Source organism: Prunus avium, chromosome 7, assembly GCF_965620075.1.
Source record: "Prunus avium chromosome 7, drPruAviu1.hap1.1, whole genome shotgun sequence".
In the NCBI taxonomy this organism is placed as follows: Eukaryota; Viridiplantae; Streptophyta; class Magnoliopsida; order Rosales; family Rosaceae; genus Prunus; species Prunus avium.
In genome coordinates this window covers 38,323,062-38,340,475 of record NC_142290.1, presented here as the reverse complement: position 1 = coordinate 38,340,475, position 17,414 = coordinate 38,323,062, and the positions used below count along the sequence as shown (strand labels likewise).

The following is a 17,414-nucleotide window of genomic DNA, read 5'->3' as shown; positions in this document are numbered from 1 at the left end:
AACACGTGTGAACCACACGTGCAAACGTAAAAAGTAAATAAAGTTGTAACTTGTAAGTTAATAACAAACACGAGATGGTTGTAATATTGTTATCAAATCTAGCGGGGCAGAAACGACATTATGTATTTTGGAATAATTGCGAATTGGCCATAGGGTCGTTTGTCGTATATGAAAATAATTGCCCATAGAGGACAATATTTGGTTTAATTATACTTTTAGCAGGTGCCGCGTAACGCAGAAATGGATCTCATTGGCATTTATAGCAGCAAGAGCATCCATCTGTGTGTGATGTCAACGTGGCAGTGGCACATTGAAATTGAAATTAACCAAAACATTCTCAGTTGAATTCTAAAGTGAACAAATAATTAGCAAGCAGCAGCAGCAGCAGCATGAACTCACAGGCTAGGTGTTGAATTGGGGCAGGTTCCAGGGATCGAAGACTGATAGGCAAAAAGCCTGTCCTTGGGTGTGGTACCTCAAGTCAAGTCTGTTTCAAACCCGAAAGATTGGATGACTGTTAAAAATGCCTGAATTATCCAATTGACACACACTTGTCAGCAATAGTCTTCACCCTCATGATAAAACGAAGAACCAACAGAATGAAATTGGAACTCTACATAAACAAAGTTACCTTAACAATATAAGCAGGGGTCCCAGGTTGAGGAACGTCAACGCCTGCGAGCTAGAAAAGTTTAGATTGCAGAAATACAGTAGTCGATTGGTGTTTGTATCTGAAACAACAACATCAGAAATCAATCAGAAAATCTAAGTAGAGCTCCCCACTCATAACATTATGGTAAGTAAGCAGTACACTGAGACAACAATATCGGGCAAAAGAACAAGAATTCATTTCAAATAACCTTGAACAATCGAATCCTTCACAGCATTCAGCAAGCTTTTCTCAACTTCAGTTGAAAGTGTATCGTCTAATAGAATGTTAGGTCCCTGCACTGCACATATACCCTTGTGTCAAACAAAATCATGCAAGGCATGGAATGTATAACTAGAATTCAATTCAAGTAAAGGAAGGAGAAAGGGTAAATGAATAAAGGAAACTTTGTATAGAAGATACATAAAGTTATGTTAGGATTAAAAAGGTACCAAGGATAATAAAAACTTTGTAAACATAATAATGCCCATATGGACCGTGCAGCTAGAACATCCCAAACTCATAACTAGTCTGGAAGAAATTGCCTATATCCTTCCGAGACCAATCAATGCTTACAACACCATTCTCAATGTCCTCTGCAAGTCCTCTCTCCAATGGCTCTGCAATCTACATATATGGACAACGGCTTTTAGGTGATCATAATTTGAAAAAGTATCACATAAAAGTTCTTATTTGAATCTTGATTGACAACAAATTGGTTCTTCATGCCACTCTTCATCTTCACCTCAAATATGTATCTTCTTTGCTATACCATTTTACCTTAATTTCCTCAAAATTTGTAATCTAAACGAGCCAATAAATCAAGGGTACTCTTAAACGAACCCTAAAATTAACTTAGTGCACTCTACTACCAAACTATTTATTGAATTACCAATTTATTCTAATATAAAATAACCAAAAAAGATATATTGATTGTGAAACAAATGTAATTTTAATAAGTACACCCTACCATTACCATTGTGTCAGTTTCCAAACCATTCTTTGCTTTTTGGGTAATAGAAGAAGCTTTGGTAACAATTTGCTTCATCTGAAAATTTAATCGACTGATGAATCAACGAACCATCGGCAAATCATACCAGTATCAACTTCAAAGCCTCCGGACTCAAAATAGAAAACAATACAACTTGGCTTCACTACGACTCATTCAAACCCAATAAAGAGTTAGCTAATTACACCATGTTCTTCACAAATTATTACAAATCAGAAAAATGAAAAAGAAGCTGTAGAAGGCCCTTTAATCAAAGGCTAGTTAAGCCGAAACTGCAAAGCTTTGATCAGCTGAAACTTGCACTGGTAATCTGATCATATCTGTCCAAATATACCCTGCTTCTCTCTAACGAATTTAGCAACCTTAAAAGAGTAACATAAAAATTTCTCTTACGATCACAGGAAATCCCCCATTGATATCTTTATATCACCAAGTCTGTGTGACACAGAAATGCAGCAGCTAGCTCTCGAATGAGTTTGGTGTTGTGTGATATGGTGTATTAAGGTATATCATGAGTATTTTTTATAGTTAAATAAGATATCCTTAATTAACTTTACATTTTCATTTCAATATTAAAGTATATTCAGTTAATTTTAGGATTCGTTTAACACCACCCTAAATCAAATATCCGTTTTAAATGTATATATGAAGAATAAAGATAAACATATCAATCGGTAGTATATAATAAACATAATCATATCATAATAAAGTGGTTCTCTTCATTTTATTGTTATATATTACATGCATCATACAGTACTACTAGTATGACATGAACCGCCCTTATCTTCTCCAGCTAGCTGAACTGAGCCACTGGAGATGGCCGGGGAATGGAAGGATCTCACTCAACATGATTACCAAAACTAACTAGAAATTAATAACAAGCACAACATCATCATTATTAACTAATTACGCTCATCATCAACTTAGTTATATCATCATATATAGACTACGTACTACTAGCTAGTACACCACTAGCGACCATGTCCCCCTGGACCGCCGCCGCCTCGTCCCCCTGGGCCACCGCCTCCTGGTCCTCCTGGGCCACCGCCGCCTGGTCCTCCTGGACCACCGCCTCCTGGGCCTCCTGGACCACCGCCACCTGGACCTCCCCAACCCCCGCCCGGTCCTCCTGGACCGCCGCCGCCTGGTCCTCCTGGACCGCCCCCGCCTGGTCCTCCTGGGCCACCGCCTCCTGGTCCTCCTGGGCCACCGCCGCCTGGTCCTCCCCAACCGCCGCCCAGTCCTCCTGGACCGCCACCTGGTCCTCCCGGTCCTCCTAGACCGCCGCCTGGAGGTCCATGGGAGCCTGGTCCACCTGGTCCTCCCGGACCGCCGCCTGGTCCGCCTGGTCCTCCTGGACCGCCGCCAGGTCCATGGCCATGATCATGGTGGCCGGGGCGGTGCATCTTCAATTGGTTGTTGCAGTTGCGGAGAGACTATCTTGATGTTGATTCTTACTTGTCGAGTTGGGAATGTTGATGTGGCGAATTGTTGAAGAAAGCAGTGTGATTTTATAATGCAATATTATTGTCGGCACAAAGCAATGTCCACATGCTAGATGCTTTTCATCATCGTAAATAGGTGCCACTGCCACATATAAAAGATATTTCCTAGTCTATTAATTATATATAATTCTATCTTATCCATCTAGCTACTATAAAATAACTAAAGAGGACAAAATAAATTTAGTTTTTTTGGGGAATGAATACAGAAATTATTACAAGAACATTTACTGTCCATCTGAAACATGTTACATGCGTATCACGCGAAATTTTTTTGTTTGGTTTTATCAAATTTCATTTTGTGTGGTCATGCTTCTTAATTAGGATACAACAACACCACCAACCAACCACAACATCACGTGTATTCCTTATCCAATAAAATCTTGTGTATACCTACTGCTTTCATATATAGGTCACACAAATTAGGACAATATATCTTTCATTTTCTTGGCAATATATAAATATATAAAGAGAAATTCTCATATGCGGATGTCCGGACGCTATTATTGTGTGGACGTCATGTATTTTTTAATATACTTCCTTACTTTGCTCTATATTTATAATAATGTCCGCATAATAATGACGTACAGACATTCGAATGAGAGAAGAATTACACTTTTAAGTGCAAGTGAATAAATAATGTTGTGCAGGGTAAAGTGCTGCAGTAGTTAATTAAGACATTCATTTATGAAGTAATTAAAAGATCATATTATAAAATAAGAATAATTATCATGATGTCCTCTGTGGATTGCCTTTTTAATTTGGTTTTTAGTTAATTAGTTGTTGTGCTATATTAATATTGAATATAGCTAGGGTCTGTTTGGTCCTGGGTGCAGGTCGGGCCTTTTGGCTTTGCAAGCATTTTTGGTCTGCTCTGCTTTGCAAGTTCTTTCCTTGTTCTTAACTTATTCAAAAACACAAGAGAAAAGAATTTGGTGTAAAAACTGTCGGTTACACCAAACAAAAGTGAAAGTAAAAACAACAAGACTAAAACGAATACAAGGGCAACATATCATAATAAAGTGGTGCTCTTCATTTTATTGTCATATGCATGCATCATACATTAGTATTACATAAACCACCCTCCTCTTCTCCAGCTAGCTGAAACTGAGCGACTGGAGATGGCCGGGGAAGGGAAGGATCTCACCCAACATGATTAGCAAAACTAACTAGAAAAACATTACTAATTCATAACAAACACAACATTATCATTATCAGCTAATTACGCTCATCATCAACTTAATTATATCATCATGTATAGACTACGTGCTACTAGCTAGTAGTACACCACAAGTCTTGTCGCCCTTCATCATTAACTTATCAGCGGCCACCGTGCCCCCCTGGACCACCACCTTTGCCTCCTGGACCGCCTCCGCCTTGTCCTCCTGGACCGCCTCCGCCCTGTCCTCCTGGACCTCCTCCGCCCTGTCCTCCTGGACCGCCACCGCCTTGGCCTCCTGGACCTCCGCCGCCTTGGCCTCCTGGACCGCCTTGGCCTTGGCCTTGGCCTCCTGGACCGCCTGGACCTCCGCCTCCTGGACCTCCGCCTGGAGTTCCATGGCCATGTTCATGAGGGTCGGCTCCTGGGCGGTGCATCTTCTTGAATTGGTTGTTGCAGTTGCAGAGAGACTCCTACTCTTGGTGTGTTGGTTCTTACTTGTTGAGTAGTTGAATGTTGATGTGGCGAATTGTTGAAGAAAGCAGTGGCTTTTATAGTGCAATATTTTGGGTAATGCTAGGCTTACCACATTTTTCATACCACATGTATACCACATCTCTAATAAAGGTGGAGCCTACCAATATAATGGGACCCATCTCTTTAAAAAAGTGGTACACATATGGTATGAAAAATGTGGTAAACCTAGCATTTTCCATTGTCGGCAGTACAAAGACAAAGCAATGTCCACATCATCACTAGCTAGATGATTTTCATCATCGTAAATAGGTGCCACATAAAAAAAGAAAGAAAGAAGATATTTCCTATTACTTATATATAATTCTATCCCATCCATCTAGCTACTTAAAAGAGGACAAAATAAATTTAGTATTTTTTGGGTTAGTAATTACAATAACATTTAGAGGGGTAAAACAAATAAATTTAGTTAGCTCAAACAATCTAGTAATTTTTCCTTTACAATAACATAAGGAAAAGAAAGGGCCATGCTGTGTTATTATTAATTACATCTTTTTCAAGATAAAACAAACAAATTGTTTGGTAATAATGTATTGATGACTCTTGTTAAAGATAAAAGTACAAGTCTGTAATTTTAAGGAAATTGGAAAAGGCGTCGGCAAAACCCGCTTGGAGTGGAAAACGACCTCCAACGGCCCCACTTTTATTTTAGAAAGAAAAGCTTCTGAATTAGGATAACATCATCATATGCGTATACCTACATCTTTAACTTTTCTATATAGGTCGCAAAAATTAGGATTATATATACTATGCATACATCTTTTTATTTCTTGGCACTATATATATACACATGTATATACACAAAGCTTCAGTTAAGAGATTTCTCAAATAGGCTTATTTGAGGGACACTTCGTAAGACATATCCTGCATTATATTTCAATTATCCTAATTAGCCTAACCATCTATTTTTTAAGTATTCATTCAAAGATCATTTATGCATAACATCACTTGAATTTGAATTTATTTGACCACTCAATTAAACAATAATGCTATTTTAGTACTTTCTTGAAGTACTGTGTTCGTTGATTTTATTGGACATAATTAGATATCTTAACAGTTTTTGTCTATTTACAATAACGTTTGTACAGTAATAACCTCCGAACGTCCGCATAGGAGAACAACATATATATTCATACTTCAAAAACTCAATGAACCTGGGGTGAGCAATTAGCACCACCGTGTTATGCACTTCTTTTGTTCACTTGCAGTAGTTAATTAAGACATATTCATTTATGAAGTCAAAGATCAAATTATAAAAGAAGAATAATTATCATGCTGTCCTCTGTGGATTGCCTTGTTAGTTTCGTCCTGGGTGCAGGTCAGGCCTTTTGGCTTTGCTAAGTGTTGAGGCCCAAAAAATCCAAGGCTGAGCCCAAATATATTTCTAGTCCAGCAAGACACCTAACTTGGGAAAATACCCAATTTGGGTACGCAAGAGTTCGTCATATACGCTTGCACACCTGCCACGCCAAGCAAATAAGCAACATGTCACGTTACAAGCTTAAGTGGACTCAAGCCACGCGAATGCCTGGGGCTTGCTGAGCGGGTTGTGGTATGGATGGTTACGAGTTTTCATGAGGCCCATTGATGAGCCGAGAAATGGAAGTTTTGGGCTGCTAGGGAGCCCCGAAACTCAAGCCCATTTCTTGAGCCCAAATATGTGGGTAAGCATAAAAGAGAGAAAAAAGCCCAATACTCTAGAAAAACCAGCCCAACTACTCTAGGAAAATTAGCCCATCATTTTGATAAAATAACCTATTACCTAAGAAGATTAGCCCATTCTCTTAATTGGCTAACCCATCACCTTAGGAAAGCCCAAGCAACCAAGTAGAAAATATCTGCAATCTCCAGCACATGGCTGGAGACAAAAGCCTTGACAAAAGCCAAAGCTGCCTATGTATGCATGCTACTGGGAATCTCCAGCACATGGCCAAAGACAATTCCCAACACAATCCATCCAAAAAACCAAAGGATACTTGAGCAAAACACCCTTCAAACCAGCGTGCATACCCATTTCCTTTCCCTCATCAGACTTGGCCATGGAATAAGGAAGGAAAGAAAGGAGGGAGATGGCTGGGAATAGGAATTCTCCACTGAGGCAGCCGCGGGAAGAGCATTGAGCTCTCAAAAATCCCTGATTTTGTGAGATTAGGCAGAGGGGATTTTTACCATGATAAGATAAGTCAAAGGAAGGGAGGAAAAAGGAAGGAAAAAGCTTGGCCAAAATGGATAGAAACCATTAGTGTTTCTCGAAAAAGAATGGCTTCCAGCGCCTATACAAAGGCCCATCTCCTACCCATCAAACCAACCACATCAAGAGAGTAAGCATCCTCTCTCATTCTTACAACCCATATCCAGAGAGCAAGCTTCATCTCTCACTTGCAAAACCCAACAAATTCATGCTCTATTCATCCTTTTTCCCCATTTTCCCTCTTCTGGCAGACTGTTCTAACACTTGACAGAGCCTCTGTCAAGCTGCCGGAAAAACACTCAAGCCACCAATTCCTCTCTCTTTCCCTTATTCTTAGCCAAACCTTTATGCAGACCCTTCTTCTCTTACCTTAACACCCCCTTTTTCTCCCAGGAACTCACAACTTTCTCTCTTTAAGTGCTAAACTCATGACTACTTTGCTCCCATGCCACAAGCTTCTCATGCCAAACTAAGAATTTATCTTTGACTGTTGGTTTCATTGGTGAAGAAGAACAAGGTGTTTCCCAAGGCTCAACTACCCTTTCGAAACACTCTTGGGGTCTGATTCTTGAACTCAGACTCAAGAGGCAATTTCATACATTCAGTTCTTTATAGCAGCACAAGCCCATCAGTAGCTGCCGAAACGAAAAAGCCCCTACACTAAGCATTTTTGGTAGGGATGGTAACGGGTCGGGTAGGACAATACCATCCCCATCATTGCTCTTCATCCCAGCCCCCGTCCTCAAAATCATTCCCATTTAATAGGTTTCGGGGAATCCCCATTCCCGTTGGGGGATTATTCCGCATACACACCCAGAATCCCCGATTTTTTTTGCATACAAAATATTTATCATACATTTTCACATTAAGTTTCATATTAATTATCATTCAACACATCCAAATTAACTATAAAGTTCAACTCAACTATTTAAAATCACATCAATATAAAATTCCAAAGAAGATTATGAAGAAATAGGAGAGGGAGGTTAACTTAGAGTTAAACATGAATATTATAATTATATATTTATTTATTTAAATATAAATATATATATTTTTGGGTCAGGTTCAAGGATGGGGACGCCAATACCATCCCCTCCCCATACCCGTCGGGAATTTTTCAAGTTCGGGAATCCCCGTACCCGATAACCGTTTGACTCTGAAATCTCCCCCATTAAAGTCAGAGACCCGACGAGTACCCGCCCGGGATTTTTACCATCCCTAATTTTTGGTCTGCTCTGCTTTGCAAGTTCTTTCTTGGGAAAAGAATTTGGGTGTAAAACAAAGTAAAAACTGTCAGTTATTACCAAACAAAAGTGAAAGGAAAACCCACAAGATCAGTCATCTCATTATTATTTTAGATGCATAATCAGCATCCTTTTTTTGGTACATAAACACACAGTGATAGTGATTTCTTAGCTGGCTAGAGCCGATAATGTCATTACAATGCATGATCATGAGATGAGATGAGAGCAAGCTAGTTAAACCTAGAAATTCCATATATAATTAATATTCTTACAACACCTACTTAACAAGCTATATATATAGCTAGCATGCATGCATATTAGATGAAGATTCATGGGTGGTGGTGGTGGTGGCCATGATCATGATGGGGATCATGTGGATGTGGTTTGTGTGGTTCAGGAGGGCCAGGGGGACGCGAAGGGGGTCCTGGCTGAGGAGGAGGAGGGCCATGGCCGCCTTGCGCCGGAGGAGGAGGTTGACCAGGAGGACCTGGATGACCATGCCGGTGCCCCTGCGGTGGTGGTGGATGGTCTGGCATATTTCTCGATCTCTATAAAACTGATTAAGATTAAGAATTGGATTTGGATTTTATAGTGAGTAAAGTGCTTTTGCTCTTTCTTTATGCACACACAAGTAGAAGTAGGTAGTGGCTATAAATGAAATAAAAAGCTAAAGCTGAGCTAGGGCAGCATGGTGCTTCTTCTGTAGAGGGCAAACGTGTCATTCATCTTCATCAGCTACTAGTCTCATGCATCATCCTTTTCCTAGCTACAATTCAATTCCTACCAACTTCAGATCGATCAGTCATAACCCAAACTACTTTTCTACTTTATTTCTTCCACCCAATTTTTGATTTACAAATTACATGGCTATAATCGATCATGTCATGTATCCACAGACTCCCCTGCCAGATTCAGACGTATATAAATTCCAACTTCCAACTGCCAACCTCCAACCAACCACGTAACCCTCCCTTCGACCAAAAACAAACCACGTACTACCCCCATCTCTCACAATCTGTACTATGCTTCAATTATTATTGTGCACATGGCATGCCATGGCTCGGCTTTAAAAATTCCTTTTTCTTTTTTTAATTTTCAATGTCTTGGGGCCAAAACTCGACGAGTAAGGCCCAAAAACTTGATGGATCAAGCTTGGCCCAGTATACAATTCCAACGAGCTCGGGAGCCCAATCATACTATGAAGTTGACTTCAGCCCAAAAACCTATGACTCGTTTGGTGGATCCTTAATATTTTCAGACTCAAATATTTCATGTTATGTTTTCAGCCAATTTTTCCACATTTACTTGTACTAAAAAACAAGTAAGCGTAACTCATCTGAGGCGAAGAGGAACATATTTACTAGTTATATCATCGGCAATTGCTGTAATCTTCCTCAAGTGTTAAAAGAGTGTTTTCTAACCACACTAGATAAGTTTAGTTTTGTTGGCACTAAAACTTGAACAGATAGAGATGAGTGCAACTTACAAGTGATGTGGACGATCTTTAGAGATCGATTGAGTGCTAGATGGTGATCCTTCCTGTCCTTGGATGCAGATCCTGAATAGAAGGAAGCCAAGACTCGTAAGGTCTATGGAACCAGTGTGGAACCAGCCTAAGACCCTCCGATGCCGAAGTAAGTTTGTTTTCTAAGAGTTTTTGCTGTTGACAATATATTAGTATAAAAGTCAAGCTGAAAAGTCTTATCCCTATATTGTAGTGAAGGGACCTATTTATAGAGGGCATTTTGTATGCTCTTGGTACTTAATTTCGATGTGGGACTCGTGGGAGGGCCCTATGAGGTTGACACGAGTCCTTAGATATTTCGGGCGGGTGCTTCGAGGTTGATTCTGCAGAATCGGTAGGTGATACCGATTGTAGACAATGCTGGGTCTGTAACAACCGTTTGCTGCTTTGAGGCAATATCATCGGTAGCCGATGCTGATTGTTCGGAGCCTTGGGCACTTGGGGAGTTTCTCTAATCCACGTGTCATTGGATGAGTGGAGGGTCAGATATTGTACAAACAAGTTTGTTTTACAACATTTTTCAGTTAGTTATCTTTTTGGTTTTTGCGTTACTTGGTTCAAATTTTGGAATTTAAAAATATCATGAATATTTATGCAATATTTTTTTATTATAAAAAGACCAGTAAAATGATCTGTTTAAAATTTTGGTCGTGAAATAAGACACACAAAAATGTTGTCTTTGATATTACAGTCGTTTCAAGATTAAAAGTCTTTTTTCCAGCAAAAGAAATATTAAAAAAGTCTTTACCGCAATGATACGGAAGTCCACAAAATAATTGAATTTGAAATAAAGAAAGAAAGCTTTCTCTGAGTCTCTCTCTCTCTATCTCAGCTGGTGTGCTTCAATTATCATCAACGACATCCTCCTCCTCCACTTCTTAACTCTCAAGCGTTCTCTCTCTAATCTCTAAAATGGGTTCGAGTAGTAGTCGACTGGGGTCCCGCCCATCACGGGCCCGAGTCAATCGCACCACCAATCGTTCCATACTCTCCTCTTTCGTCTGCGGTGGCTCCTCCTCACGTTCTACTTACGAGGTACCTTCTTCTTATTCTTCTTCATCGTCGTCCGCTAAATTTGATGTCTTTAATTCAATTTCCAATACCCATTTTTGGATTTCTCGTCATTTCGACCTTTTTGAATGCAAAATTCGATTTTTATTGGTTTTTCGATGATTTGGGATTTCATCATCTGGTGCAAAATATAGATACCTATATCATAATCATGAAACAAACCAGTGCAAGTTTAAAAGCCTTTTAAGCATTTTTCTTTAAAATAAGTTGTTTTGGGGTTTTATTATCCTCAAATTCAATTTGCAATCGAAGAAAAATGATATGCGATTTGGCCAGCTGATGCAGAAGGTTGGCCTCGTGCTCGGTAATATCGTAATTATTCTTTGACTTATCATTTACCTGTAAACGCAAATATTGTCCCCATTATCGTTGTGATGCTCTTGTTGAAAAATGGGGATTTAGTTCATCGGGTCATTTAATTGAGGGTTCCGAGTTTTTCTACCTGAATCCTTAAACATTTCATGATTCAGTTAGTAGATATAAGCTATATTTCTAATTATTTTGTGGCGTTAGTTTTGTACTTGGTAGTTATAGATTATGGAAAGAGACTGATTTGTTTAGTTGTTTTTCCGGCAGATGGAAGATCATCCAGCAGAGTGTCTTGTGAAATATGCAGAGCAACGTAATCTGGATATTAATCAAGTTCGGAACTCCACCGAGGGAACTTCGTTGGTCTCCAGTACAGGGGCACGGTTCACCTGCCCCATTATTGAAATTGGATCATCATCTGAGAGCTCTGTTGCAGCCAGTCAGAATACTTATTTTGAAGATGGTTTAAGCAGTGTTCATACAAGTAACCAGGGGAAGTGCTTGTCCAAAAGCAAAGAACTGATATCTCCTCATCAGGTAAGCGCCGATTATAGTCATGATGAATCTTGTAGGGATAATAGTACTACAGCTAGTACTTCGTTTAAAGAACAACAATCTTCAGACCCAGTCTCTGTGAATTGTTCCGCTAATATGGATGCAGTCAATGGCATTGGTAATTCAGCAGACAAGAATGTATCTCAGACCTGTCCTGAGGTTATGCGTCCAAGTAGTTCCTCTCCACAGGGGATTCGGAATTCTCGCTCTACTGAAGTGTCTGTTGAGAATCATGTGGCTGAAGTAATGGCTGCCCATAGTTCTAATGCTGATACGGAATCTGCTCGTGTTTCTGAAACACCATCGTCTTTTCACTCACTTGGAAATGATTCCCTTCGAGAGGCAATACCTTCTGGTTTAGGATTCCTTGTGTCCAATAGGGAACAAGGCGAGGAAGATGGAAGTATACTTCATGTTGATGTCATGAGTATTTCTTCCAACCTTTTGTCTAGAAGCAATGCTGATGCAAGTAATCGTGAGGCCAGAAGGAATGGCAGACGACTATTCTGGGATGCATTTTCAAGACGCAGTTCCAGAAGGTTTATTGATTCTCCAACAATTCTTTTATCTACTGATGATACTGAGGATCTAGGATTTCATGACAGATGGCTACTTGGTTTGAGTGGTGATTTTTTTGATGATGGGATTGGAGCTGATTCTGGTTACCAGGGCAATAGAATTCCCAACTCGAGTGAACGACGACGGCATTCTAGATCCGAGGTGATCTTTTAGACATTAAAAGTTTTTTATGTGGCTTAACTTGGATATGAAATTAGGGCTTTTTGGACTCTTTGGTTCCATTCATTCAGGAGATTTTTGGCTCCTTTGGGTATCAACGGTATATGCATGTTCATTTATTTGTTTACTCACTTGTCGTTCATTAACGGTACTTTAATATTTCCTTCATTAAATGTTTATCCAAATGTTTTTATGGGGCAGAAGAATCTATGAATTGTAACAGCTCTTATTTTTTCTGGGTTCTCTCAATGACTTTTATTGATTTGCATCGGCATGACTCTTCTTTGTAGGTCTGGGAAAGACTTCGTGTTGGCCTTGATGACAATGGTCAGCGTAATACCTCTTGTCCTACAGGAATCCACCCTCGTGGCATGTGCTCATGTGGCTCATTCTTGACCGAAGAGTCTAGTACTCGGGCAAGTATATCAAGAATTGTCATGCTTGCTGAAGCTCTATTTGAGGTCATTTTCTCTGTTTTAGTTTTCTTTCCTTGTCATGATTGTGTCTTCTCATATTGTCCTAAAATTACTTGGGTCTTGACCTATACTAATTCAAACAGTTTAAGATCCATGAGTTCCATGTTATGGTATTCTTGTCTTGTATGTGCTTTTGTTTTTAGAGCTAAAATCCTCTGGTGGCCCCCGGAATCTTGTTTGGTAGATCGGATTTGTAAAAAGAACCATTGGTGGTTATACTGTGAGTGAGGAGGGTATTTATAAAATAAGTTCTTGCTTTTTGTTTTGTTCGCTTTTTACCTGGGGCAGCTGTTAATTATCCCCGCATTACCTAATTATGTAATTTTCTCCTGTTTTGGGGCTAAAACTTAATTAAATTAGGTCTGAGTTTGGTATATTATTCATTTTGAGGCCTCTTGGATGGCTTTTAGCTGCATGCAATCATTCACTATCACTATCTAAACATAATTTTGTTGTAATGTATGACGTGCAGGTTTTGGATGAAATTCATCGCCAACCTGTGTCACTTTCACTATCTATGGTCTCAGTCCCTGCCCCAGCATCTGTTGTCGACTCTTTTCCTCTTAAGAGTCACACAAAGGTTGACACATTAAAGTCTGGGGATGATGTTGCACAGTAAGTTTTATTTAATTTATGCCTATTTTTCTCTTGGTTGTGGGGTTTGGTGTTGCTGAGTGTTTTCTGATTTGTGGGATTCAGTTTTTCACGGCCTTTGTTCATTTCATCAACAGTGAGTATGATGCATATGTTTGATCATGGTGAGTTAATAATTGATAGGTGTTACATATGCCTTGCTGAGTATGAGGAAGGGGACAAAATTCGAGTTCTTCCTTGCCATCATGAGTATCACATGTCATGTGTTGATAAGTGGCTCAAAGAGATACACGGGTATTGTCATTGCCCCCCACCACTTTCTAATGATTGTCCTTCATTTCCCTTGTTTCATACTGAAAGTCTTTCTGTTCTCTCCCTACTGCCTCTTTCTTCCCTCTTACAGCGTTTGTCCACTTTGCCGAGGAGATGTTCGTGAGGGTGTCGTCACTGACTGTTCCGTCTCTAACTCGGAGATATCTTCTGTTTGATATAATTGTACATAGTGATGTAAATAGTTATGATGGTTCTTCGCTTTTACAATGACATGTTATCTGTCCTCCAACACTAACTTGTATCTGAATTTTCCACGATCCACAATATTGTAGCATCTTTTTCTCATGACGCGGCTTTGTTGTACTTGTATAGAGATGCAGAAAATGAGATAAATTGTATGAATGTGCATCTATCAAACACATCTTTGGTATTTGTATCAAGGCCCTTTAGCATGCAGCAAAGAGTTAAATTAGTAGATAAAATAGAGTTGGATTGCTGATATATATCTAATTTAGAAAAAGGTAAACCCCAGGAGCAAATCAAATTCCGAACAACAGGAGGATGTTACATTCCCTACATTTACAAGTCAAACATAGAGTTTGAATTACTTGGAGAACAGAGATCTTCTCTCAAAGTTCATACACATTCAGCAATTTGACAATCAAAATAAATACACCAATAAACTGATAATACCAATACTCTTATAAAAGGGATTAAACCCAAAATATATGTCTGTCCTCATCAATAGCCATGCCCTGGGATCCAAAAGGGATTCTGGTGGTCTTGGGTAAAAGCTGGTTTAGATCTCAGCTTCCTTCCATCACTAGGAGTGTGATCATCACAGAAAGGATTGGTTTCATGGAACTTTGAAGTATTGTGTGGATGATCTCCGGGAGCAAAGAGATTCGGGTGACAATTCTCCTCGTCGTCTTGGAATGTCGTCCATCGAGCTGAGTTCATGCCATGTTTCTCTCTGGCAGCATTTCTCAAGCTCTCCATCTCCCCAACATGGTCCTTGAATTCTTTTTTCACCACATCCAAAACAACATCTCCATACCGATCACACCATGACCTTAAACATCGAAAATAAAAGAGTAAATAAATAAATAAGAAGTGTAAGTGTGATGGTTTTAGCTGATTATATGCTCAAACACTGAAGGATTACAGCATAAAAAGAGAGAGGGTTTGCTCACTTGGGAAAGAACTTCTTCAGGTCTGCCTTGTCCACGGGAAGCTTGGTGGAAATCGCTTCAATTTGGTCATTCCTGATTATATTTGTGAAAGAAAGATTGCTTTTCAATACAATGCACATACTAAATAGTCACCAAATGCCAGATAATAGAAGAGGCTTACGAAAATTTAAGATTTGGATTTGAAGTGCAAAGCTCTGTCTGAATTCTTGACAGCTCCTTTTTTATCTTCTCCCCTAAAACCTTCATATTAAGAACAAAGTGACCAAGTTCAGTTTCAGCTCAAGCTTCAAATATTATCCCAAAGAATAAGAAATTGAAATAACGATTTGCTACCTTATCAATGAAGAAATCAGAAGGAGAACCATCTGAAAGCAGCTTCCTTTTTATAAGCTTAGTGTCCGGCCCTTCACCCATGGGGCTTGAGACAAGCTTCAAGTGAACCTCACTATCCGATCTTTCATTAAGAGGCAAAGGAGTTGTCTCATCCTCCGAGTCACTTCTCTTCCATTTCTTGAATCCATCAAAACCCCATTGCTTTTTGGCTGATTTGGAAGGTGTTTGTTCATTTTCATGACCCTGATCACCACCTCCACCTCCAACACCATGTCCCTCTCTCTGAAACAGATTCTTAAAGGGTTTCCTCCTTGTTCTATCTGAGCTGCCACTTTCTTTCACCGGCTCCTGTGGCAAGCTTTCTGGCATGAGAATCGACCTTGCCTCATTTTCTTTGTAATGATATCCTAATTCATGCTTCGAAGAGCTAGAGGAAGAGACTTTCGACGACTCGGGCAAATCGAATATGCTTCTTTCTTCTCTGCTTTTCCCCTGTTTGTACGGTGATACAAAGCCCAAAACTGAAGCTGCTCCTTTAATTTGCTTCATTGCAGAGCCATGCTTCGATTTGTTCTTCGAATTCGACTTATCTTTGTCTTTGTTTAGCAAGCATTTCTCATCCTTTAAGTCAATGACAGACCACTGCTCTTGATCTGTATTCTCCTTTGGGTCCTTTGGTGGTAGCCCTGCAACAATTACATCTCTGGCCTCAATCTCAGCTCCCTGTACTGCTAATCGTTGCAGCAATGGCCTCTTCGAAGAATGGTACTCATCTTCAGATATGCATTTTGCATACAAGAGTTCCTAAAGATTTAAAGCTCCATTTGGTTACTTAGAAAACACAATGAAAGAAAGGAAAATGAAGAAGAAGAAGAAAAAAAAGGGAAGACTGGTTTACCTGCAAGAATAGCAACTTATCTCTCAATATAGCCGGTTGTTCACGCTCAGTGGGAGAGGCAATTAGGGTGTCAAGCAAATGCGAGCGGAAAGCTGAGACCTCAGTCTCAGCCAAAATGCCTTCTTTATGAAGACCCATCAAATTTAACATCTGGTGGAAAGAGTCTTGCTGCCATTTGAGATTGTCTGATTGCAGCTTTGAAAGCTTGTGCTCTGCAGCCGGCAAACGCCGTTTCTTGAAGCTGAAAGGAAGAATGGTCTTGCATAAGTTGGTCACCGAGTCATGGAGAGTAGAGTAGTATGTGGGTGCGTATGAATACACCATTCTTGAAATTCTGGGATCTTGATTTGAATTGCCAAATGGGTTGAAGCGAGATCGAATGTTTCTGCAAATTGCCAGAGCTGTGATTTTGATTTTGGCTTGTGGGTGTTGTTTTTTGTATAGTGAAACACACTGTGAAGCTGATGGTGGGTTAGAGGTCGATTTCAGATTTTGAATTTGGGGAGACGGGAAACGGTCACTAGGAACTAGCCGTTGCGGAGAGCCTAAAAAGGTAAAATCACATGGTGGCAAAATAATGAAACGTCGTCGGTTTTGCTACGTTTCCCTTGGCAATGAATTTTAAATTTTGATGTATCTCTTTGAACATTGTGTAAATAATAGACTGTTTTCTTCCCCTACAAAAGGTGCCTTGACATTCTTAGGCTTAGCCTTTGGTAGGGGAGATATGTGCAAACTCACCTTCTTTTATTCCTAAAAATTTGAAAAATAGACATTTTAATTCTTCAAATTTAGAAACTAACTTGTTTTGAACTTGACATGACAAGAATTAGGTCGAAGTGTTATTTGAGATCTCGAAATTTTGTACCATCATCTCAACCTCCATATTAAGTCACATATCAACTCAATTTTCGATTATGGCATTATCTTGAGATAATCTAAAATATGGTAGTTTTCTGAACTTTTTAAGGCTGGCTGTGTAAAATGAGTTATTTTTTAAACAAAACTTGTATTATATGGCTCTTTAAAAACCAGACAGGTAAACTAGGTATCCTTTTTTCTTGCTACCAAAGGCTATGTCTGAGCCACATCAAATGTGAAAACTTTTTTCAAACGTTTTGGACTCTTGTATTACTCACACTCCACTCCAATCAAAAGAAA

At 39.5% G+C, this 17,414-nt stretch overlaps 2 protein-coding genes across 3 annotated transcripts; one reads left to right on the top strand and one right to left on the bottom strand.

Annotated features, from left to right (window-relative positions):
• The first annotated feature begins 10,569 nt into the window (after positions 1-10,569).
• Positions 10,570-14,174, top strand: LOC110752631 (uncharacterized). Of its 2 annotated transcripts, none has more exons than XM_088243946.1 (6): positions 10,570-10,848; positions 11,461-12,468; positions 12,777-12,902; positions 13,435-13,577; positions 13,740-13,850; positions 13,960-14,174. In XM_088243946.1, the coding sequence occupies exons 1-6, from the start codon at positions 10,726-10,728 to the stop codon at positions 14,042-14,044; spliced, it is 1,596 nt and encodes a 531-aa protein (XP_088100072.1). In that variant the 5' UTR covers positions 10,570-10,725; the 3' UTR covers positions 14,045-14,174. The 2 variants fall into 2 exon arrangements, with proteins under 2 accessions (XP_088100072.1, XP_021809029.1); XM_021953337.2 differs by having other exon boundaries at positions 10,573-10,848; positions 12,777-12,947.
• A 160-nt stretch (positions 14,175-14,334) lies between these two features.
• On the bottom strand, positions 14,335-16,820 carry LOC110752567 (uncharacterized). The gene is made up of 5 exons (XM_021953248.2): positions 16,254-16,820; positions 15,356-16,159; positions 15,183-15,262; positions 15,023-15,094; positions 14,335-14,901 (listed from the first exon to the last, which is right to left on the bottom strand). Exons 1-5 carry the CDS (start codon positions 16,575-16,577, stop codon positions 14,571-14,573), a joined length of 1,611 nt encoding a protein of 536 aa, XP_021808940.1. The 5' UTR covers positions 16,578-16,820; the 3' UTR covers positions 14,335-14,570.
• Between the last annotated feature and the right edge of the window lie 594 nt (positions 16,821-17,414).